A 24,204-nucleotide genomic window follows, 5' to 3' on the forward strand; every position below is an offset into this window, starting at 1 on the left:
TGCTTTCTTCTTCCTCTGCCTTTCCCCTTACGTGAATCCACAGGAGAAGATCCAGCAGGAACAGACGCCTGATGTTATCTTTGCCACCTTATGGGCAAGGCTGGGACCCAAGCCATGAACTGCTTGGTAAATAATCACCAGCACCTTGAATTAAAACATGTGTATATGGGATGTTAGTGCAACTAGAAGAAAAACTGGTTGGAAGTGATGATGATGATGCCTCACATCCATGACGAAGTGGGTAGCGGCATTTTCCAATTTGTAGCATCTGCATTGTCTTCAGGAGTGCAGTTAAGAAAGCAATTACGAAGGCAATGTGCAATTAAGAAAGCAAGTTCATAAAAGAATAGGTTAACATTGCAAGGCCTTCAGGAGGGAGAGTGGCTGACACAGCAAATAGAGTTATTATAAAGTTGTAACTGGTACCTGGATATCAGGAATAACTCTTAGATTCCAAACCTCTTCTGGTGTGGAGCTTGACAAATTTAGCTCCTGGAAAACTCAGCAAAAACTACTAATATCGCATATTATTTATCTGGATCCAACACCAGTCTGTGAGCTCTTTTTCAGGTGACCATTCTTTCAAATACTAATTTAGGAGAGACTGAGCATTTGAATGTTTAATGTCAACATAGAACTGGATATCATCAGCATTTGTAAAGGCTTGAAGGAATCATCCTCAGACCCTGGGCACTTTAATAGCTTTTGGGAAAGAAATTGGAATACATGGCTGTCCTGCAGCTTTAGTGAAAAGCAACTTTAAAGTGTGTGTGTGTGTGTGTGTGTGTGTGTGTGTGTATATAATCATAAAGTGCACTTTGAATTGTCTCTGGAAACATCAATTAACCTGTTATGTATATCATAAAACTGGTCCTAGTAAATAGTTTTGCTGTTCCTTGGGCTTTCTGAAGTTTTTGTATGCTCCTCAAGTAAAGCCTCATGTAGAGTATGTTACATTTCCAGCCGCAGGGTGTTGCAATAGGTCATGTAGTCCAACATCAGGGCAGCACAAATGGTCTGGAATGGCTTACAAGAGGTAATAAATATCCTGAAAGAAGGTTGGAATCCCCCTCCTCCATGAAAGAACTAGACAAGATCCTGAAGAGTAAAGATATACAACTGAGCACTAAAATTAGAAGAGTCCAAGGCATTGTATTCCCCATCACTGTGTACTAGACAGGGTTGCCATGAGTTGAGGTCGACTCGAGGGCAGCTAACAGCAACAAGAAACATAAGCGTCTTGGAGGGCTGAATTTGAGAGCTAAAAGGGACAGAAGATTATGGAAAGTAAACCTGGCAGGCTTGCTGTGTCACTTTTTGTGGAAAGGTATATTCTGCCAGTTGTGACTTCTGCTGTTACTGCAGTGTTGTGACATTGTAACATGGGGCAAGAAGGACAGGATTAGATTTCACATATTGATTTGAACTAAATAGGCCACTTGTCTTGCTGCAGAGTGTGAGCTTTTACATCCCATTTTAAAGCTTAATTTTAAAATGGAAGAAATCCTTGCTTCATCTTGCCCTTCTGAATTTGTTAAAAAAAAATCCCGAGACTTCATTTAATCTGTAGTGTAATCTACATGTAGTAACAGTACATGGCAAGGCAAACTACTTAAAGCAGGGCTGGGCAGATTTCAACCTTGGTTTTGACTAGAGTCATGAGATCTACCAATCTTGTGCGGAAGACATGCGCTTAAAGAACTCTGAACCCAGGACCTCACAGTGTTTCCATATAAAATCTACTCTTGATTCCCGCAGCCATTTTTAACTTCAGCTTCCTAATGTAGGGTGGCAGGGAATCATTTTCCTGTTGCAATAGTTAAATGATTGTGAGTCAGAAAACCTTGCTGATATACTGCTAGATCCAGATACTCCCTTCTACCCACTCCAGACTACAGAAAGACTGGTGTTTTTGTTAAGAGCTCAGCTGGATACAGTTCTTCAAACAAAATGTCTTGGCTTGATAGCTCACCTTTGGCTGCTGTGATGGTTGTATGGCCTTGTGTCATGCCAGTACTGCAGCCACAAGGTTGTGAGTTCAATCCTAGGGCTTCAGGGTTGACTCAGCCTTCCATTCTTTCGTAGGTCGGTAAAATGAGTACCCAGCTTGTTGGGGGCAATTGGCTTATAGATTGTAAACTGCTTAGAGAGTGCTGAGTTCACAATTAAGCTGTATAGAAATGTAAATTCTGTTGTTGTTGTTGTTGTTCTTGGCTTTATGTGAGGGTGGGTGAAGAAGAAGAAAAGAACAGTAGTGGGACCCTTTTGAATATCCAAAGCTAAATTGCTGCCACGTTCTGAGCTACACCTGTCTGCTCTTGATTTATGCTACTAATGTTCCCAGTTGTGAAGTCAGGTTGCCGCAACAGAGAAATTAAAGGAAGCTGATCAGACTTGTTAATAGAGGAACGTAGGTCTAGGAATAGGAAGTGGAAAGGTAAGAAAGACTTGGAAGGCTGTAGCAGGTCCAAAAGCCAAGGGGGAGGAGTGCTGAGTCTGAAGCAACAATTGAGTAAGAGCACTATACAGTTACCCAGCACCTGTTTCCTCTCTCCCTCGTAGTTCTGCTCTGCTTATGCCACTACTGCCCACGCTAAACAGCTGTTGAGCTTCCAAGTTCTTCTGTTACTCTGTGTGCTGCTACTCAGTATTTAGGATTCACTGGCTGTAGCTTTCCAAATTAGTGAATGTACTGAGGAATATAATTCAGTTACATGTGGGGTCTAGAGTGACTCAGCAAGCAAGTGTTTAGAGTTGTATTATAGGAGAGAGATTATATCATTTTCACTGACAATTGCATGAAAACTGTTTTCATCAAGTTCCTATTTAATTACGATGGTGTCAGTTTCCACAGAAACCAGTTGTGATGTCAGAGAAGAGTAGTTTAAGATGTGTCTTGAATATAGAAACAGGATGTGGTCGAATCTGCTTTCTGTAAATGTTCACATTTATTAAAATTTGACAATAGCATTGTTGAACGTCTTGTGTGTGGCATCAGTTAAAGACTTCATTAGTACTGATTGATATAGCTTCTGTTTTTTCCTGTCACTAGGCAACGTGAATGCCTTTTTTTCCTTAAGGGAGGCATGCATTTTTAATATGTATGAGAAAAGTACTTAGATGCCTTCTAATCTTATGTGAGAGGAGGAATAAGAGGCTCTGACGTAAGTGTTTTTATACACTGGGAATTTTGACCTTTATAGTGTTTATATCATCAGTGCATAGTTGGAGGAAGCTGGTAATTTAAGAAGAAAACAGCTTCCTATTACATGCCTTAAATTCATCCCGATTTTGAAAATACAGTCCTTGTGACTTCTCATCCCTTAACATCATGGGGAACAGGAGGACATTTTTAGAAGTCAGCGTAGAGGAATCCCCAGGTTTTTGACAACTTACTTTTTCAACACTTGCAAATTACAGACATGTTCCAATAACTCAATAAGGGGTTCTCTCTTAATGTCAATTATTCTTGCCTTAGAGACTCGCTTGGGATCACATGTGTGCACAGTCCTGAGGCTTGCATGTAGAAAGAGCAGATCCCGCCTTAAATTAATGAAACTTGTTTGTGTAATTTGCAAGTGTGGAAAGATAGGGCTTGTATCAGTTCTTTTTCCTATGGAAGTTCGCTTGCTTTGGACTGCTCACAATGCACGCTGCTTGCAAAATGAACTAAGGCGGGGGAAAGGTGCTGTTGACTATGAAGGTTTGGTACCTCCACCCCCCCCCCAGCTTAATTTGAAAGCAGCATGCATACACATGCACATGAGAACAGTCCATAACAAGCTCCGTAGCATTTCAAAGCCCCCGCCCGCCCGCCCCCCCTGCATTTGGTCCATGGTGCTTCTGAGATTGTGGGCAGTGCTCTTTCAGTTTGCGTTTGGTTGATCGTGGAGCTTTTGAGATTGTGGGCAGTATTACAGTATTACTTTACAGTATTACTGTACAGTACTTGTGCTTATAATACAGTGTGTGTGTGTGTGTATACATACACATAGTATGTTATTAAGCTTTTGCATACATTTGAATGTGATACAGAGTGTGTTTTAATGTTGTAAGCCACCCTGAGTCCCAGCCTTGGAAGAAGGGTGGGGTATTATTATTATTATTATTATTATTATTTACATTCTTCAGTGGCCAGAATTCATTTATAAGCTACAAACACCAGGGTTCCACTTTTCAACCAGTTCTACTTTCTGACAGTGCTCCGGTCCCTAACCCATCAGATAAGAAGAGACTTCTGTAAAGGAGTGATATGAGTTTATAGATTTATAAAACTGCATAGGGAGAAGGGACTCTCCTCTGCCACATCCCTTGAATATGTAGCCTTCCTCCTTTCAATAGTGAATAGCATGATTATTATTTTACTCAGAGGCCTACCTAAACATTTCTTTTTAACTTTTTGGTTAAAAAGAATTGTAAATAAAAGAATAAACCAAACGGGAGTAATCCGTGTTTGTCCCTTTTAGTGTGGCGTCAGTTATGGTTTATTTTTTATCCATCTGGACTTACCTAGATCTGGCAAAATGTGCTAGCTTCTGATATTTATTTATTTATTTATTAGTTGTAATAAAGTATTTTAGCCATTACTTCCATGTATGTGATCAGATCTCATAAGATGGCATGTTGACAGTAATGTATGTTAGAAGATAGAACAAGGGACATGTAACTGATATTTGCAGAAAGCAAAGGTAGATATGATACACATTAGAAACGTTCCAACGTTGAATATGGTTAGGGTTGCCAGATTAGTAACATTAGTAACATTCAAGGTGTTAAAAACATGTGGAAGCTGTGGTCCTACCAAATATGATTTTCCAAGTTCTGCTTTGAATAGAAGATTTTAGACACTTCCCAGCTCTATTTGTAAAGGTATGGGAAGCACTGGTTTTGCTCTATGGTGGTCCAGCCAAAGAAACCTATCCAAATACAAACAGAAATTTTCCAAACTGACTTTAATGGTAGAATTCAAAGGTACTGTATAGTTGTGTTAGTCTGTAAAATCAGTACGTAGAGAGATCTTGTAGCACCTTTGAGACTAACTGAAAGAAAGAAAAATGCTGGCAATTTAATTACTTCAAAAGAGGGTTCCCTGTTGAGATGCCAATGTACTTTAAGTTTCCTGGACTTTGAAAATCTCCCTATGGCCAGAAGGAGGAGGAGCCTGCCTGCAAAAGACATCCTCCCCAGCATACCATCTTTACTAAGGACTGAAACAACATGCAGGCATCTGACTAACATCTCCAGTTGTTGTTTTTCCTCCTGTTTAGTTTGTAACATCTTGCCTGATGAAGAAGCCCATGGAGCTTCGAAAGCTTGCAACAAGTATATTGTGCATTTCGGTTGGCCAATAAAGATATCACTGACGGATCTTTCTTTCAGTTAGTCTCAAAGGTGCTACAAGATCTTTCTATGAACTGACTTTAATGGGTTAATCTCATTAACCACTGCCTCTCACTGGCCACATTTTCCTTTTTCTCCCTAGCCAGGTTGCGAAATCCATTCTCACACCCCAAATCATCATCATTGTTATCACAAAAACAAGTTTAACTAGAAATCCTGGATCTCATAGGAAGTACCCTTTTGTTTTGCTAATGGTATTTAAAGTTCCAGGACTTTAAAATGCTAGGTCTCCCAATGCCACATGGCCAGATGGAGGAGTGGCCTGCCTGCATAGATAGCCCTCCATGCTCAGAAACCACCACCACTTTCAAAGTGCAGGCCTTTGACTAACGTAGTCATTTCCCTTCCTCCTGTATTATTTTAAATACCTTTTCCTGATGAATAACCTAGTTGGGCTTCGAAAGCTTGTGACATGTAATTTCTGCATTTTGGTTGGCCCAGTAAAGGTATCACTGTTTCGTAGATTTTGGATGTTATTGATGTTATTGAAAACACACAGCAGAAATAATCCAGTTCAAGACCAGTTTAACTGACCTGGCTCTGCGCTAGGGAGTCCTTGGAATTGTAGGTTATTGCAGCACCGGAGCTCTCTTGACAGAGAAAGTTAAATGTCTCACAAAGCTACAGTTCCCTGAATTATTCCCTAGCATTGAGCCAGGGCAGTTAAAGCGGTCTCAAACTGGATTATTTCTGCAGTGTGTTCTGGACCTAGGTGAACTAAGGGCACAAGGAGAAAAAGGATGAGAGAACGAAAGAGAAGGAGACAGGAGATTAAAACATCCATTTCAACTGCCCTTTAAAGCTATTTTAAATTAAAGTTTTAATGTGACTGTTTTTAACTTTTGTAAAAGCCATACACACAAAAGGTGTCAGGCTCAAATCTCTGGCATCTCCAGGTAAAGTTGGAAACCATGTAACCTAAAGGTAGGTAACTTTAGTGGATCTAGAAGTCAGTTTCAGTCCTTGGGATTTGCTACTGGCCATAGAAGTTGAACTCAAGTTTTTAAGAGAAGAATGAATTATAAATCATATTGCCTTTTACAGATGTATAAATAGGGACTTGTATAGGGAATAAGGATTTGTTACTACATTTTTGCTTGAATAGGACGATGAAGGAATTGTGAAAGAGATCCCTATTACTCACCATGTGAAAGAAGGATGTGAAAAAGCAGATCCTGCACAGTTTGAATTACTTAAAGTCCTTGGTCAGGGATCATTTGGAAAGGTAAGACGAAAGGAGTTTTCCTTGATTCGAAATGCTCTAAGCAGACTCATGTTTTCATTTTAACTTGTGTTTCGTTTGTTTGTTTTGTGTTGGGTTGGTATATAACAGTGCTTCACACAAACATTCATCCTTGTCCTTGATTTTTCCACAGTTTGTTGTGTTACAATTTGGGATGGAAGTGGATTTAACTGGCCTATTCTGCACCTCCACAATGTGGAGTATCTCATGTACCTTCAGTGGAAACAATGCTGGTTAAATGAGTGTCTATTCCAAATTGTAAGACAGCAAAATGTGGAAGACTCAAATAGGGATGGATGCATTTGCAGGGTATTGTATAGTTGTGTTATGTGGCACTGACTATAGTAAGTTCCTGAAACACTTCTTTACACTTCATCCACACTCACAAGGCACTTCCTTTTTAAAATGTATTTTAGTAATTTTCTTGAAATTAGAACATTTTGCATTTGATGTAACGGATACACCATCCTTGATTTGTTGAAGGTAAATGATTAGCCAACATAATTTAAAACAACTATGAAAATGTCCTTTAAACATATGTGTGTTCATCTGTTGCATCATTACTGAACATTAAAATGTGCGAAGGTTTTGGATGAGCTGCTGGTTTCTGCAAAACACAACTCAGAAGATTCTAATTGCTTTCCCCCTTTTTTCTTTTTCTTTCATGTCTCATAATATTTACGGATTTTGCTTTTACCCTGCTTTACACTTTTGAAATGTAAATGGTATAGAAATATGTTCTTGTGATTAAAAAAAAAGCATGTTATACTTACTCCTGAATTGATGGGCACAATAAATGTAATATTGTTGTGGAATGGTGATTCTAATGTTGGTATATTTGGTGCTTGAGCATGTAACCATAATTAGAAGATTAAAATTATTCTTCCTCTTTCTGTTCTTACATTCTCTTTCCCTCTCTGTTTTCATTGTTAGGTATTAGTTCATTATTATCCATGCATTTGCATGTGAATTTCAATGTTCTCTTATTTCTGAAGTATTGTTAACTTTGCCTGTGTTAATATCTAAATTGGAGTTTGAGTAAATGAAGACCAGTTTTTAACCTTGTGTAACTCCTATTCTTCTAATGATACTAATCCAAGAATGAAATAATGTTCAAAACTTCATTGGTTTTGCTTTCCTTCTGTCCTCCTTCATACCACCCTGAGATACTTGTGACCATTCATCCTTTGAGTTTGCACTTTCATAAGGAGAGGATACAAATCTACATGTTTTTGGTCTTTAGTCTGTTTTGCACAACCTATCATTTCTTACTAGTTATGGATTATATTCATTTTTATAGAATTCAGTTTAGAGAATTGAGATTAGAGGCAGTAAAGTTAATTTTACTTTCTGACTTTTACTGAGTCATTTACACCTTCCAAGCTTCCTTTTCCTCTTTCTAGCTGGAATTTATATTAGCATTTGTATTGGTGAAGGGAGGGCTGGAGAAAAGCAAATTTTCAGGGGTGGGTTGCAGCAGTGTGTCTGTAGTAAACAATTAAAGCTTGAGCTAGAAAAGAATAGGATTCTCCTCTAGCAGATCTTACTGTAGCTGCATGTGTCTGCCCATAACAGTCAAGGTAAATGGCAGCTGCTTCTAGAATCCCTTATTAAATGTGCATGACCAGCAAAACAGAAAGAAAGCGGGAAAGCAGTTTAGGCAGAATCCCATTCACCAGCTAGCATCTTACCATGTTAAGTATTGATATGTGTGACCACCAAGATGAAAATCATAAGAAAAGTGAAGGCTGGTGAAAGAAAAAGGTCATCCTTGGATGCATTTTGGAAGAAGTTTTCACGTGGTTTCTACAAGATTCAAAATGTTTGTGTTTACTCATGATAGACTTATCTGGGCATATTAGTTTTGGATGAAAAGATTGTTGAAATATGTTGACCTTTTTTTGCGATGAAGGAATCTGTCTTTATTCTTTCCATGCTATTTCTGGTACCAAATTACTGTATTCTGTTAAAGAAGTAATGGCTAGGACCGCATCTACTTCCTTAGCTGAGGTATATAGGAAATAGGAAGTAGTACTTCAGGCTTATTTTGCATACCTTTCAGGAGCTTACTGAATTAAATGTTTTGGGATTCATTGCTCTCTTAAAATTGTTTGACTTCAGTGTTGGACAACCTAGTTATACACAGTTTAGCAATTGCTTATAAAAATATTTTTCTTCTTTGCTTAGGTTTTCCTTGTAAGGAAAATTATTGGTCCCGATGCTGGGCAGCTGTATGCAATGAAAGTTCTGAAGAAAGCTTCTTTGAAAGGTATGTTTAAGAAAAGAAAAAGCTCAGTAAACTAATTGTTTTGTTGCGCATACTTGTTTAGTTGCTAAATAGTTTGTAAAAGTCATCCCTGTATTTAAGATACTTATATGGCCAATTGAAGATAGTGATACTTGAATCCTTTGGCTTTGAAGTTTTAGGCTTTGTTCCTTCAAGGCACACATCAGAAGGCTATTATGAGACCCACTTACTGTTTGCTTAAAAGTATACCATTTAATGATGGACAGAGTTGTGGTTTACCCAGCTGTTTCCTTGGGTCGAGACAGTACAGCTGGCCCTTGATATCCACTGGGGTTTGGTTCTAGGACCCCCGTGGATACCAAAATCCATGGATGCTCAAGTCCCATTAAATATAATAGTGTAGTAAGATGGTGTCCTTCATATAAAATGGCAAGATCAAAATTTGCTTTTTTAATATATATAAAGGGTGGGGGCAAGATCAAGGTGTGTGTGTGTATATATATATATTAAATTAAATTAAATTATTGTTAGTATGAGCAAATTTTTCATGATGTTTGAGTTAATGTTGGTATGTGTTTGGTGAATGCCCAGTCACTTGAATCTTTCCTGTGTCATCTCCATTGAAGAATATTAGAATGATTTTGTATAGAGACCATTATTGGTTTATGGAGAGAGAATGATATGTGGATTGTGCCTACTACAGTTTTTAGTGGTTATATAGTAACATAGAATCGACAGGCCCACATATCAACAGGAGACACTGTTTTATCCTGATTAGGATATATACATAATCAAATTATGTATTTATGTGTACAACTGTTATTTTCATTTGCAGTTCGAGATAGAGTTCGTACAAAGATGGAGAGAGATATATTAGTAGAAGTAAATCATCCATTTATTGTCAAACTGCACTATGGTGAGTATTTCTTTGTTGTTTGCAGTGTTGTGGTGTGGGTTTGTCAAACAGTATCCCACCTGTAGAATTTGAATTTCACCCCAAAATCGGTAAAAAGACTAATTATACTAATTTTAACACCTGATTATGATCCATAATGTAATTTAACCAGATAGATTAAGCCGATTTCAATGGAGGTTGAAAAAGTTCCCAATTAAGAAGCAAAACAGTCAATCTCAGGCTGTAACATCCGTTTGAAGACGGATAATTCTTTCTCATAAATGACAAAAGGTAAACCTTTTATGGGAACTGTAATTCTAAATTTAATTCTTTTCTTTCTTTTCTTTCTTTTTTTTTCTTTTGTGGTGGGGGGGCAGGTTGCCTCTAGTACGAAAAGTCTGAGGAACAGTGATTGAAGATGGCTATTTATTTCTGTAACACAACTTAAAATCATAGACTCATAGAATCGTAGAGTTGGAAGAGATCACAAGGACCATCCAGTCCAACCCCATTCTGCCATGCAGGAAATCTCAATCAAAGCATCCCCGACAGATGGCCATCCGGCCTCTGCTTAAAGACCTCCTGAGAAAGAATTATCCGTCTTCAAAAGGGTGTTACAGCTTGAGTTACTGACCGTTTTGCTTCCTAATTGGGAGTAGCAAGTCTAGGGTACTGACATGTAGAGATGCTATGCGAGTAACCAGTGGGTGGCTGCTTTGTGCTCATTAAAAATGAACCAAAATTGGAGGTTCTCTTCCAGATGAACCCAAGTCCTATTTAATCCATTATTTTCTTTCCCATCTTGGCCAGGATGATTGCGGGTGGGAAGCCTGTATATAGGAAGCATTGACCTTCTTCCTTTGCTATTGAGGCATATTGCCTCCAGTGTTAGAAATCATATTTAGCCATCAGGATTAGAGCTGTTGAAAAATGAATTAGTGGAAGAGTTCTGCTACACATTTGAAGCTGGTTGTTACCACATCTTGTGATAATGTTGCATATTGTTTAACTATGGTCTGTATGAAAAGTACCTGGAAATCTTCAACTGAACGTTTCTGGCCAAAGTTTTAAGACAGCTTTAAGCATTTCAATTAATCTCCCTGGAGTATAGCAGTTACTCTGATAATCCTCCTGATGGCAAAGTAAATACATGCCTTCTTACTACAAAAAAATAACGATATCAGAAAAATACCAGGACAGCTTATTCAATTGAAATTGAAAATACAGGATCTTTTTGCACTACTTCCACAACTGGCCTTGCTCAAAATAAGTGTAGTTTCATACGCATGTATTTAAAAAATTGCTGTTAAATGTTCAAAAGGCCCTTTGCTCAAGAGTAATTTGCATGAGTGATAGTATATGACATGCTGGTAGCCTGTCACTGGTCTCCTAAATGTTAGATGTTTACCTCAACATGACCAAATTGGGAAGTTAATTGTAATCCAGCATGAAATGTGTTTCTTGCACATATTTGCTTGTCTGTCCTAATAATGTTCAGCTGAATTCACGCTGAAGATTCTGCTTATGCGAAGTAATAGTGATACAGTCCGCTCTCCCTGTATGCGGGGGATCTGTTTTGGACTCCACTGCATATGGGGAAATGAGCATATGCTCAAGCCCCATAGGAAATAATGAGACGCATGCTCGTGGCGGTGCTAGGGTACACACCTCATTATTTCTAGTGGGGCTTGCCTTCCACGTAAGCTCAAAACCACGGAAGTCAAGCCCTCCTATGAGGAGGGCCAATTGTATTTACAAAGGACAAACAGATAATGAATTTAACTGATATATTTTTCACCTGAAAGTTCTTAAAGCAGGAGTGAGTAAAGTGTGGCCAATCGCAGCCTCCAGGACCACCGATTTTTCCCCTCCAACAAATGCGACACTCAAATGCCACAGGGTTGTGAGTGGACAGTTTTGCCACATCTGTGCTTTCTCCCTGGCCATTTTGGGCCCCAAAGAAACCTGTTTTAAAATAGGGAGGAATTTCAATGTTCACTTCTGAGTTAATTCCTTGTGTTGCGGGGGGGGGGGGGGGGCTCTTCTACATCTAAAATGGCCCAGAGAGGGCAAAAAAATTGCCCCTATGACCCCTAAGGAGCATTTGAGGCACTTTTGTGCCAAAACTTCCAGATGTGTTGGTGGATAGCCACTCCAAGGCCACCTATGGTGCGCCTGTGCAACCTCCTAACTCATGAGAGTTTCTTGTCCCTGGCTTAAAGGTTTAATAATTGGTTGCATTCAAAAACTAAATACCTTCATTTTTGCAGTAGGCCCTAAAAATCCCAAATTCCTTTGCTGGAGACTAATAGTAAAATATTCTAATGTTGTAACTGAATATAGGATGAGTATAGCATTTTGACCACTATTATTCATAAAATGGAAGAACATTAATTTATTTTGGCTGAGCAGTTTTAATATTTCAAATGCCAGGTGTGCTCTCGAAATAAGACATTATTTAACATTTCATATACCATGTGTATATAATTTTTCTATTGTCAAATAAAATTGATTCATGTCTGCTTTGTCAAATCAGCCTTTCAGACTGAAGGGAAGCTATATTTAATACTGGATTTTCTCAGGGGAGGAGATGTTTTCACAAGATTATCCAAAGAGGTATGTATTTTAGAAATTTTAAGCATGAGCGACATTTAGAGGGCAATAACATACATGCAACATTCATTTTAGAGATAGTTAGTCTGGCAGGTAAGTTTAATGTCTGGAGCAGGAACATGAGCTTGAATCTTCCATGCCCAAATCTGACGCACTGTTTTCATTCAGCCATGAAGTTTACAGGATGACTTTCAGCCATTCGCTGCCTGTCAGACTAATCTCCTGTGTAATGTTGTTGTGAAGATACTATGGAAGGGATGGGATAGTATATATGGTGCTTTGAGCTCCTCAAAAGAGCAAGTTATAAATGTAGGAAATAAATATCTGCTGTACTTCTTTAATTCTGTGAAGGATTGTGATGTTAGCTCTCATTAGCCCTACCAATGAATTCTATTTCAGTCAAATTTAAGATTACAAATTAAAATGTAAAATTATCCAATTTAATAAGCATATTAAGCACTTTGCTGTATGCTTGTAAGCATGGCTTTCTTCGCCCTTCAAAAAACACTCTGAAGTGGTTTCCTTTTATTCCTGTAACCTGAAGTCATTCCTTTAATTTGGAATTATTCTGAGTTCAAGTAAATTAAGAATATAGGTTGATAGAAAGGAATGAAGCCACAATGGGACATTTCCAATTGTGGAAGGCAAAATATTAAGATGCACCCAGTTGACTCACTTGTGTTATTGAACCATCTTTAGAAGACACTTAGGGGACAGTTTATGCTTGGGTTTCAGGACTGATGCTAAAAAAAGTGAGTTGAATATGTGAGTGTCTGGGCCTCATTAATTAACAGATCAGAGTCTCCAATAATTGGTGTGTTGCCCTTAATGAATTGCAATCTGTTCTCACTTATTTGGAAATCATTCCAGTTAAATGCAGGGGGACATATTTCTGGGTAAACATGCATAAGATTGTGCAGTAAAGTGCTTGGTGTGTGAATAGAGAAATGTAGATGTTCCATTTGTGTCTAGAACTTCTTATTCATAAAGTAAATTAATGTTCAGATATTTGTTTTTCCCCAAACCAGAGAAAATGGGATTTGGTGTTTTCTTTCTGTCCATAAACTTTTGGATATGAATTATTTGACATCTACTGAAATAGAACTTGGCATGATATATGTAGATAGATACAGATATATCAATCATACTTCAGAAATGACTTTTGAAAATGGCTGTATTTGGATCTCAATGGTTGCCAGCAGCTCAATACTGAGAGATGTTTTATTGTTTAAAGTATTTGAAATACTTGGATCCCATAGTCACATTGGATCCCCTTCCTGGAGAAAGGCAGGGTATAAAATTTGATAATTAAAAGAATAATAAATGAATCTCACTCATGTATTAACACGACAGACAATATCTGCCCTGGCTCTTGGCACGACCCATAAAGTAATAGCACTTGGAGATGTATCCCCACCCTTTTGACCACATGATCCCTGGAACAGGGGGCTTGGGATAAGGAGTGTCTGGGTTGCATTCAGACCTTCCTTTGACATGATTTGTTCATGACCTTTTCATTTTCCTTTTTTCAGCCCATTATTTTTGCCAGTCATTGGGGCAATAGCAGGAGGATTTTGTCCCTTCTCTGTAGGAGTCAACGGGATTGTTAGGTCCACTGTGATGTTTGCCTTTTTTCATGGTGTGTAAGCAGCTTGATCTCCCATCATTTATTTATTTGGAGTATTTTTACACTGTTCGACAGTGGAACACACTTCCTTGGAGAGTGGTGGAGTCTCCCTCCTTGAAGGTCTTTAAACAGAGGCTGGATGGCTATCTGTGGGGGATGCTTTGACTGAGAGTTCCTGCATGACAAGGGTTGGACTGGATGACCCTTGTGGTCTCTTCCAACTCTATGATTCTGTGATTCTTCCCTGCTCTTCTGCCACAAAGCCCTTCAGAGTGTCTTACAGATTGTTAATTTGACACTTCCCTGCCCTCAGGTTTACAATCTGAAAAGGACTCGACACAACAGCGGGGAAGGCTGATAATGTCCAGCAGATACTGCCTGTTCTTTTCTCCCTCCAAGGGCAGGATTGTAGCAGTTAAGATGGAGGGAGAGCCTTTCATCTGCCTCTGGGGCTAGGCATGGTGGTGCTGTGCCTTCATCTTCTCTCCCTCTGCTAGTGTATAGAAAGTTACCAGTACCTAGTTAATCTGCATCACAATTTTTTAAATATCAAGGGAGTTTGTAAATATCTTAAGATATATAGAAATTTAACAAGAGCAGAATGTAAATCTATATAGTTCTTATTAGGTTATGTTTACAGAGGAAGATGTGAAATTCTACCTCGCAGAACTGGCCCTTGCTTTGGATCATCTGCACAGCTTGGGAATTGTATACAGGGACCTGAAGCCAGAAAAGTAAAGTAAAATGTATTTTATCTCCTACTACAGTACTCTTCTTTAAAGCCTGATCTGCATTTTATGAGCTAGAGCTAGAATAACCTGAAAACTCAGTTTCTTTATTTTAATTTTTAATACATATATTAAAATGGACTTGTCTACTGTAAATTTGTTAATAGACTATATGCATAATATTAACATAATTCTTATTTGTTGGATTGCTACACTAAAATGTCTTTAAAATATTCCTGTTATGTGTTGGTGAATGTGAATTTTAATTTTCAGCATTTTGCTTGACGAAGCAGGACATATCAAGTTAACAGGTAGGTGGAATCTATCAATATAACAATGTTTTCTTATTTGTAGAAATTCTATAATTATTTATGAAAGCAGATTTTTAAAAAATCAATCATGTTTTTCGAAATTTTTATTGTCATTCATTTTCAGTACACTTTCAGGTGAACATGGTTTTATTCTAAGCAGTTATGCCTTCCTCTAGTGTCTGATCCAGTTGACTAGCCTATTCTCACATATCCTAGTAGACAGCACCTTTCTTAAATTTGGGCTACAATGGACATTGGCTGAACTGGATTTTGCACCAAGATATTAAAAGAAAACCCTAGCGGATTCTATTCTGTAGTTGGGACACAACTTTCCTACTGTTCCCAGCCTATTGAAAATCTTATGACAGTGATCTGGACCATTAGGAGTGGGTTTCAACAGGAACTGGTAGTTATTGAAAGTGGAGACATCACTTGCTTCCAATTGTACAATGCAACTGCAGCAGATATTGTCTGCTAACATCATGTCTGAGTCCAAAATTATGAAGCATTTATAGTCTTCATGCTTTAATCTAGTTCTTTGAATCCAGGCAAACTCTTAACATGGCTTCTTAAGCAGAAATGTAACTGAGGACATATGCTCCAGGTGGCAGATACTCCCTTTAACTTTCTTTCTTTCTTTCTTGTATACTCTTTCAAGGTATATACTGCCTTTCAGGGTATTACTGCAAGGAAGACTCACAAACATTTGATGCATAAAACTGATATAAAATCATAGCAACTCAGAATGGTACAATCTAAACAAAGCCAACATAGGAAAACAGGGTATGATGGGAATTACCTAGGCTAAAATAAACACCTTAGAGAAAGATAACCTAGAAAAATGATCAAAGAACTGTAGGATTTAAAGGTGCCTCAGCAGTCATCTGATCTCCTTAAGATATCTTGTGGAGGACTAGCAAGTTTTTTTCCTAGTGTACTGGAGACAAGTAGATATTTGTGCACTTCAGCTACAATTGTATGGACCACTACTTTGATCGTGCATGTGTGTGCACATATTTGTCTGTCGTAAGTGTCATTTACACTTACATTTTATCTGTTTTAGTACAGTTTATTTTGCCATCAAGTCTTCTAAAGCTCAAAAAAGAGTCATTTTTAACGTAATAAGGAATATATCTAATGATAGTATCCAAGCTGAAATCATATTTCTACGTTTTTCTGGCTGAAGAGTGGAGTATTATTACAGTAAACAAACAAACAAATACAGAGTTGTCTGTCTATGGCCTGTCTATCTCAAATCCTGGGAAACCTATATGAACAGTAACAATATTATATGATAAAAGCTTTGCTTTCTGCACGTTGTTATAAATTCACAGGAAACCATATGGCTTATAATTTCTTGAATTTGATCGATGCACAGTGCTCTCCATCATGGTTAATAGTGTTTTTATATCATTGTGTCTATGTTCATAATTTACGTAATAAGTGGTACAGTAAATATTACATGTACTTAATGGTCTAGCCTGTACTTTCAGAGGCAGCTGAGTGGGCTTCCCCACCTGTTTCTCAGAATCCACATAGTGGATCATCATCTGTAGATGAAATCTCTATAGAATAGGAGTTGGTGGAAGAATGTAGTAGGCTCTTGGGTTCCTCCTACCATATGAATGCAAGCCTTGGGTATAACCTATGTTTTATGTGGTTGTTAGAGAGCCAGTTGTGGCTTCTCAAAACCTCCTCTAGATGGATTTACTTTTTCATCATGTCACGTCTTGTGCCAAAGTAGCATTGGCCATTACTCTCACCACGTTAGACTACTGGGACTTCTGTCTAGGCTGACATAATCCTTCTTGTCACTTACCTATACATTCCCTACCCCCTTTCATTTTCAGAGATCACACTACAATTTAACTACAATGTGGTTAACTCAAACCACAGTTTAAAACCTAGCCATGGCTACAAAGGGCAATTTGGAGCTAACTGTGTTTGATGAAAATGCTAATAAAGGTATAATGCTGCACCATAGCTGGCTCTAAAAGTTAAAGTGGGGAGCAGGAAGTTCCATGTGACAGGAGAGGAAGAAAGATCATGTAAGCCTCTGGGTTAAGCCACCTCACCTAAGAATGCATTAGGCCAGTGAAGGCGAACCTATGGCACACCCTAGGACAAAGTTTGCCAGAGTTTCTTACTAGAAAGCCAGAGGAACGTGGCACTTTGCAATAAATAAGTGGGGTCTGGGTTGCAGTTTGGGCACTCGGTCTGTAAAAGGTTCACCATCACTACATTAGGCTTTCATGTTGGGAGAAAAACTATTGTGTGAATACCCTGAAATATTGTGTGAGTGCCCTGATTCAAAGGAGAGGCTTGCTTTCACTGCCTGTGTAAGAGAGAAAGGTGCTAGCTGGAGTGACCCTTGAGCGCGTTACAGACGGGCCCATGAGGCGCCGTCATTATGCATGAGGGGCGGCGCTTCCTGACTCACCTTGCCCCTCACACGTAATGACTTCGTCAAAATGGCGGCGGCCGATCCACATGGCCGCCGCCATTTTGACGTAGCGGACGCTCTGCGTCCGCATGCCGCACAGCAGAAGTGACGCCGCGAGTGTGTGACTAGCGCCTCACGGCGTCTCTTCCGGGGCCAAGGAAGGAGCACGATTTTCGCACTCCTTCTTTGCTGCTTCTGGGAACCACGCGGTTTGGACGCTGCGGTTCCTGGACACAGCAACCAGCAGCGGCGCAAGACTGCCCCTTCTGTGCCGTCTGTAACGCGCCTTAGTTATCACATAAAATGTTGGCTTTATCTTTGTACACTTGCAGTATTCCCTTTACTCTGTTCCTGGACACTGGAGGAAGCCATGTAAAGTTCAAAGCCATGATCCATAGAAACTTTGCAAACAATTGTGCAGGAGCCATGCCTGTAGTTTGTTCTTTCCTTGAAACTTTCACCACAGCAGCTTGAGGCAAGCCACTTTTATAGCTGAATGGTAGCATCTCTTTGTCAGCGTGAGTCACTCCAAGAGGCTCACTTATATACATTTCAACACTGTCTGACCTCCCGTCCTCGGGGGGGTGGGGGGTGACCTACACTTATCTATTCTCCTCACCTACAGGCTAGTTTCCAAAGTCAAACTGGACTTGCTACTTCATTTCCATATACAAAGAGTTTTGAATTTGAATTGGCATTCTCACATACCAATGGCATCTATATGTCTGTCCATTTCCACTCCACTAAATTTATTTGAGGAAGTAGACTGAAGTCTACGAAAGCTCATACTGCCACCTTCTTTCGTTCTGTTAGTCTCTAAGATGCTGCAAGGTCTCTCTACTACATACTGATTCTCTAGACTAACGCGGCTATATGTTTGAATTCTGCTCCAAGTATGTTTAGCTGTAGCCTTTTTGAATCATAGGCATAATTTCCTAGAGCAAGATTTCTATTAAAAAATCAGTACTTTTCAGTTGAACTGGTTACACGATTTTGCATTGCCACTGAAGACTGTGCTTCATCATTTTAACATTTTGGAAGGATTTAACAACTGATTACCGATTAACAAGAATGTATTAGTAGGAGGGCAACTAAACTCTGCTTGCTTTACAGCCATTCTTTAAACTCATGTTCAGTCATGTTGATCATATGTGTAGAAAGCTCTTTGTAATGTACATGCTACTACATTCAGCTGGTACTTTGACACTGTATAGACTCTGCCTTTAAAAACAGGCAAAAATTTAAGTTCTATGAATAGGCCAAGGAGGAGTTCACAGAGGTCCCTGAGGCTGAAGAATTTGTTTTTGTGGAAGAATATTACAAGCAAAATTTCAGTAGACAGTGCAATATGGCAAATTTAGCAAAACAGTAATGTGTCATTGTACAGTTTCGTATATTTCAGCTGAGCTAAAACAGCAGAGTTTCATTTTATTTACTCCTAGAGTTCACAAGTTAGCTGTAGTGGATCCCATCTTTACATTTGTGAAGTACAGTAGCGTGTAGTATTGTTTAGGAAGCTATGATCCTTCAGACATTGAACCACAATTTCAGTGACTTTGAACAGTTTAACATGATAGCTGGAACTAATGGATGTTGGGTTCCAAGAACAACTGGAAGACCACAATATCTCCTACTCAGTCCCTGGAATAATACATATGCATGCACTCCTAAAGAATTCATATTTTTATATTCTGTTGCCACCTTTGCACAAAGTTTCTTTACTTGGTATACCTTTATAATACTGTTTTAGATTTTGGCCTCAGTAAAGAATCCGTCGATCAAGAGAAGAAAGCCTACTCTTTCTGTGGTACTGTAGAGTACATGGCACCTGAAGTTGTAAACAGGCGAGGCCACAACCAGAGTGCAGATTGGTGGTCATTTGGTGTTCTTATGGTACTGTATATTTCATTGCCTATTTAACACGATGTGCAGATGTGATTCTTAATGTTGCTGGAAACGTAGATAAGCTGTGCACAAGTTCTTGATATTCTGGAGGACTGATACAGTATTATATTGCTTAGGACACATACTAAGAAAAGATTTTTTTTCTTTATCAAAAGTACTGTGCCTTTTTAAATTATTTTTGCAAATGTTTCCTGAAAGTGCTAAAAACAGTTAAACACAACATGTTAACAAAAATAAATAACTGGAAATGGAGGAATATTGAAAACAATATTTTGTGAAAGAAAGCTTTGGTGTAACATAGTGGTATAGCAGTGTTTTTTTATAGAGAGGTGATTGTCTGAAGATTATATTATGTTGCAAATTCATTTTTATGGTTCTAAATGCTATAAAATTCCCACAGAGATTACTTTTTGTATTTCAGAGAGTTTTGTCTAAAATATTGTTTTAACATCTGGACACACAACACACACAGAGTAATTTAAAATATTTTGGTTTTTTACAAACTCATTAGGACTGTTTAATATAAAAGCCTTCTCTGGCCATATTTTTGTTGCTTTAATGTTACACTGCTTTTTTTACTGTAATAGAATGCAAAGTAGTTAAGATAGGATAAAATGTAGTTTCAAGTACGGTACTAGTTCTGTTTTATTTGTTTTTCATTTGTAAAATACAAAATTTAAGTTGCTAAATGTTGGGTATTTGTTTATTTTCTAGTTTGAAATGCTTACTGGTACGCTACCATTTCAAGGTAAAGATCGAAATGAAACCATGAATATGATACTCAAGTAAGTGTAATTTATTAATTTTAACGTGTGTGTGTGAGAGAGAGAGAGAAAAAGAGAAAGAGACACTTGTGTGAAATAATAAAGCAAGAAAAATAAACTGTAAAAAGTGTCTGTTATGAAATGTATGTGTGCCTACATACAAATTACAGTACAAACTTCTGACACTGTTGTTATTTGCTTTTGAGTTTGCTTAAATTTAATGGAGACACTATGAATGGGAGACTTCCAGGAGACCTTGTTATGGACAGTCCTGCTGAGGTCTTGCAAACTCAGAGCCGTGGTTTTCTTCATTGAACCTATCCCTCTGTAATACTTGGTTCTTCTTTTCTTAATGTCATCTACTTTCCCCAGTGTTGCAACTTTAACATGTCTGTTTCTTTAAAATATAATATTTAAACATCTTTAAATAGGAAGTCAAATGTATAGGGAAAAGGTTTAATCCTTAAAAAGCTATGGCCTGATGCCATCGTTTACATCACTGTGTCACTGCTGTAAGTAAGATCCATACTTACTTCTCGTTTGCCACTCTAACTTTAAGGATAATTTCAAATGAGAAGTTAGTGTGAATGTTGCTTACAGCAATGACACAGTCTTGCGAACTGTGGCATTAGGCCAGCATTGCAGGAAACTTGCTCTGGGATTGTGCCAGCTGCTTGTACAAATGGTAAGCTACTTGTCATTGCCTAGTTTTTTAAAAATCTCTACAATGTCACATACGCTTTTCTTAACAGTAGGTTATTTGAAAGATTGCATTTTTTCTCTCCAGCTGTAGTGAGTTTTAAGGCTTTTGAGTATCTGTTCTTGTGACAATAGATTTTGGTGTGCAAAGAGTGGGGAATCTGCCCCTCCAAAAGCAGAGAAGGCTGTATTTGGTCAGTTATGATAATATTAGAATACCAAAAAAAGGCAAAGGTGTGTAAACCTTTGAGTTGTCTGGATTGCCTCAATAGTCATAGCTTTAAAAAAACATGAAAGGAAAAGACCTTGTCTTAAGACTTAATACTTGTGTGTCATCTTGACATGTAATAGAGCAGGGGTAGGCAACCCTTTTGAGCCGGGGGCCGGGTTGCTGTCCCTCAGACAACTGGGGGGCCGAAGCCAAAAAAAAATAAATAATTAAATAATTTAAAAAAAGATTACATAAATAAATAAACTGGGACAAATGTAGGACAAAATTTTCAAATGGAGGGCACTTTTAAAATAAAAAATGGAGAACAAGCGAAAAAATTTGCTGATTTTTAAAAAATGTTAAGATAAATGCATGTTTCTGAGGCTTCTATAGACAATTGCCCCACCATGCCCCTCGCACAAGACGCCAAAGGCCCCGGCGGCAATTAGCGGCAGGACCAGGCTGGGGTCGGTCCCAAGGCCTCGCCGGGCCACATCCGGCCCGCGGGCCGCAGGTTGCCTACCCCAGTAATAGAGGAAGGATCTGTAAACTTAAATGAGGATCCAGATGATGATGAACTGCAAGTCTGTATGCTCTTACTATTGGCCATGCTAATTGAGGCTGATGAAATATGAAATAGTCTTATCTAATTTACTGTTCACTGAGTAAATTTTGTTTTTTATTTATTTATGTATTTATTGTAGAGCAAAACTTGGAATGCCACAGTTCCTTAGTCCTGAAGCTCAAAGTCTTCTGAGGATGTTGTTCAAAAGAAATCCTTCAAATAGGTTAGGTAAGTTAATGCCTAGGCCAGACTTCCCTGATATAGGTCCCTTTACGTATTGTGGACTGGATGCCCATCAGCCACGGCTGACATGCCAAGTGATCAAGTGAGATATCAGCAGTAGTTCAAACATTTTTATCCTTCTCAGTTTGGAGAAGAAGCAACTAATGTTGCTTATTTGATCCTGTGGAATATTGTGCAATCAGCTTACCGTGTCTTAGATGAACAACTTTCATTGTTCTCAGTGCTAAGACTTTAAAATTTAAAGATGACTTTTGAGCCACAAATGTCTATGGTTACATACTAAATTCCCATTCAACAGCCCAAGTTCTGCTGTTTTAGATCTATAGCCTGACCTGTTTTGTCACTTGGGCTGCTGAATAGTTAACAATTTCTGGTTGTCTTATTAAACTTCACCACACATTTGTGAGATATGTCATTGTTCATACAATGGCGTGACTGTTATTCCAGTGGGAAAATGAGAAAGTAAGCCAACTGAGAGCCAGCATGGCATAGTAGATTGAATGTTGGACTATGACTCTAGAGACCAATGCTCAGTTAGATTTGATGGCCTCTGTAGGTATCATGGAAGCCTTGATGCATGTTCTTTTTCATCCAGGACACAGGAGATTTCTCAAGTTTGCGTATCAAGATCCACAGGGTTCACTACTAGCACTGATAGTCTCCCTCAGAGTCTTCAGAACATTGATAGTCTCAGTTGTTCATTTCCATGTGCAAAGGGTGTATATTTATCCTTATATCAGCAATTTACTAATTTATTCACCATGTCTTTAGAAGAGAAAACAGCAAGAGCTATGTATCATGGACAAAGGATATATAAGAGAAATGTCTGGGAGTTCAAACTCAGTGCCTGTTGTATGCACCAGAAGATATTACATCATACTGTTTGCTTTTCAGTAATTTCATACCCTGTATGTCCTAAAATTATAGGAGCTGGTTCTGATGGAGTTGAAGAAATAAAGAGGCATCCTTTCTTTTCAACCATTGACTGGAATGTAAGTGCATAAGAGAAATCTGTACTAAAATACTGTTTTACTAGTGACTATGAGTTAACACATCATTTTGTAAATACAGTGGTGCCTCGGGATACGAAATGATCGGGTTACGAAATTTCCGGGATACGAAAAAGTTGGATTGGCAAAAACTGTTTTGGGTTACGAAATATTTTTCGGGTTACGAAATTCATTTCGGCGCGAAATTCAAATGCTGCAAAGTGCAGCTATAGGCTTTCCAGTGCTAACGGAAAAGTGTTTCGGGTTACGAAATTTTCGGGTTACGAAAGGAATGGCGGAACGAATTAATTTCGTAACCCGAGGCACCACTGTATTACATTCTTTTAAAGAGTGAAGATGTGTCAAATAGATGAAGCAAAACCAGCCAACACACTCTTGTCATCTGTATCAAAGAGATAATAGAGAAAAGGAGTCATTTTGTGGAAGAGATGTATTAGGAGAAAGATGGTCCTATCTTTTCTTCCTCTTCATTTTGTTAGTATTGTGGATCTTAATCGAAAATACCGATGCTTTTCTTTTCTTTTTCTTTTATTTTCTTGGTAGCCAAATTCAAAGTAGAAAACCAGCTGAATTCAACATAAAAAGTACTGACTATATTTTAACTTTGTAATGTACATCTGGTGTTTGGGAGGTGAGCTCTTTGCACATGACAAATATGGTTGTATCTGTTGGTATTCTTCCACTCACAGAAGGCTCTTCTATCCAGCAAAAACCTTTGTGAATGAAAAGGTTACTTTTTGCTCTTTCTGCCTTCCCTGTAGAGCCTTCTCTGGCTCCTCCTTCTGTTCCAGAGGGTTGGTTGATCCTTACCTCCTTTTCTCTTCTGTTCATAGAAGCCTCCATTGGAGCAAAAAGCCTCACAAAAGCAGAGGTACCCAAGTGGATACAACCTGTTGTAATCTATAATAGTAAATGTTTTGTGATTCCAATTCCAGAAGTTATACAGGAGAGAGATTCAGCCCCCATTTAAACCTGCTTCTGGAAGACCAGAAGATACATTTTGTTTTGACCCAGAATTCACAGCAAAAACTCCCAAAGGTAATATTATCTAAACTAATGTAATATATTCTCTTCCCTCACCTGTATGTCTCTAACGTTCCTCTTAAAATTGGGAATAAGAGCTGCCTGATTGTAATTTGCTTTTTAAAAAGGACACCTATTCAAACATAGTTGATTCATGGCTCACTTATATCAGTCTTTATCAATAATTATTGTGAAGAAACTAGTATGTGTTATCAATCGGTAGTGAATAGAGTATATTACACAGCAAATGTATTATGGATAATCTAACATAATATG

General features: G+C 38.4%; 1 protein-coding gene across 3 annotated transcripts in view; it reads left to right on the forward strand.

Moving 5' to 3' along the window:
* Positions 1-24,204, forward strand: part of RPS6KA6 (ribosomal protein S6 kinase A6) — a 45,815-nt gene that overhangs the window by 14,758 nt on the left and 6,853 nt on the right. For 2 of the 3 annotated variants that reach the window (XR_006105108.1, XM_042480486.1), the window contains exons 3-13: positions 6,506-6,625; positions 8,831-8,912; positions 9,727-9,807; positions 12,323-12,402; positions 14,654-14,760; positions 15,028-15,065; positions 19,253-19,401; positions 20,128-20,198; positions 21,792-21,880; positions 22,823-22,887; positions 23,841-23,943. Coding sequence is in view for 2 of the 3 variants with exons in the window: in XM_042480486.1 (XP_042336420.1) it covers positions 6,506-6,625; positions 8,831-8,912; positions 9,727-9,807; positions 12,323-12,402; positions 14,654-14,760; positions 15,028-15,065; positions 19,253-19,401; positions 20,128-20,198; positions 21,792-21,880; positions 22,823-22,887; positions 23,841-23,943 (985 nt within the window). In the remaining variant the exon portion in view is untranslated. The remainder of the gene's footprint in view (positions 1-6,505; positions 6,626-8,830; positions 8,913-9,726; positions 9,808-12,322; positions 12,403-14,653; positions 14,761-15,027; positions 15,066-19,252; positions 19,402-20,127; positions 20,199-21,791; positions 21,881-22,822; positions 22,888-23,840; positions 23,944-24,204) is intronic. The other variant, XM_042480487.1, reaches the window with a different exon arrangement.

The sequence above is a fragment of the Sceloporus undulatus genome, chromosome 7 (assembly GCF_019175285.1).
Source record: "Sceloporus undulatus isolate JIND9_A2432 ecotype Alabama chromosome 7, SceUnd_v1.1, whole genome shotgun sequence".
Taxonomy (NCBI): Eukaryota; Metazoa; Chordata; class Lepidosauria; order Squamata; family Phrynosomatidae; genus Sceloporus; species Sceloporus undulatus.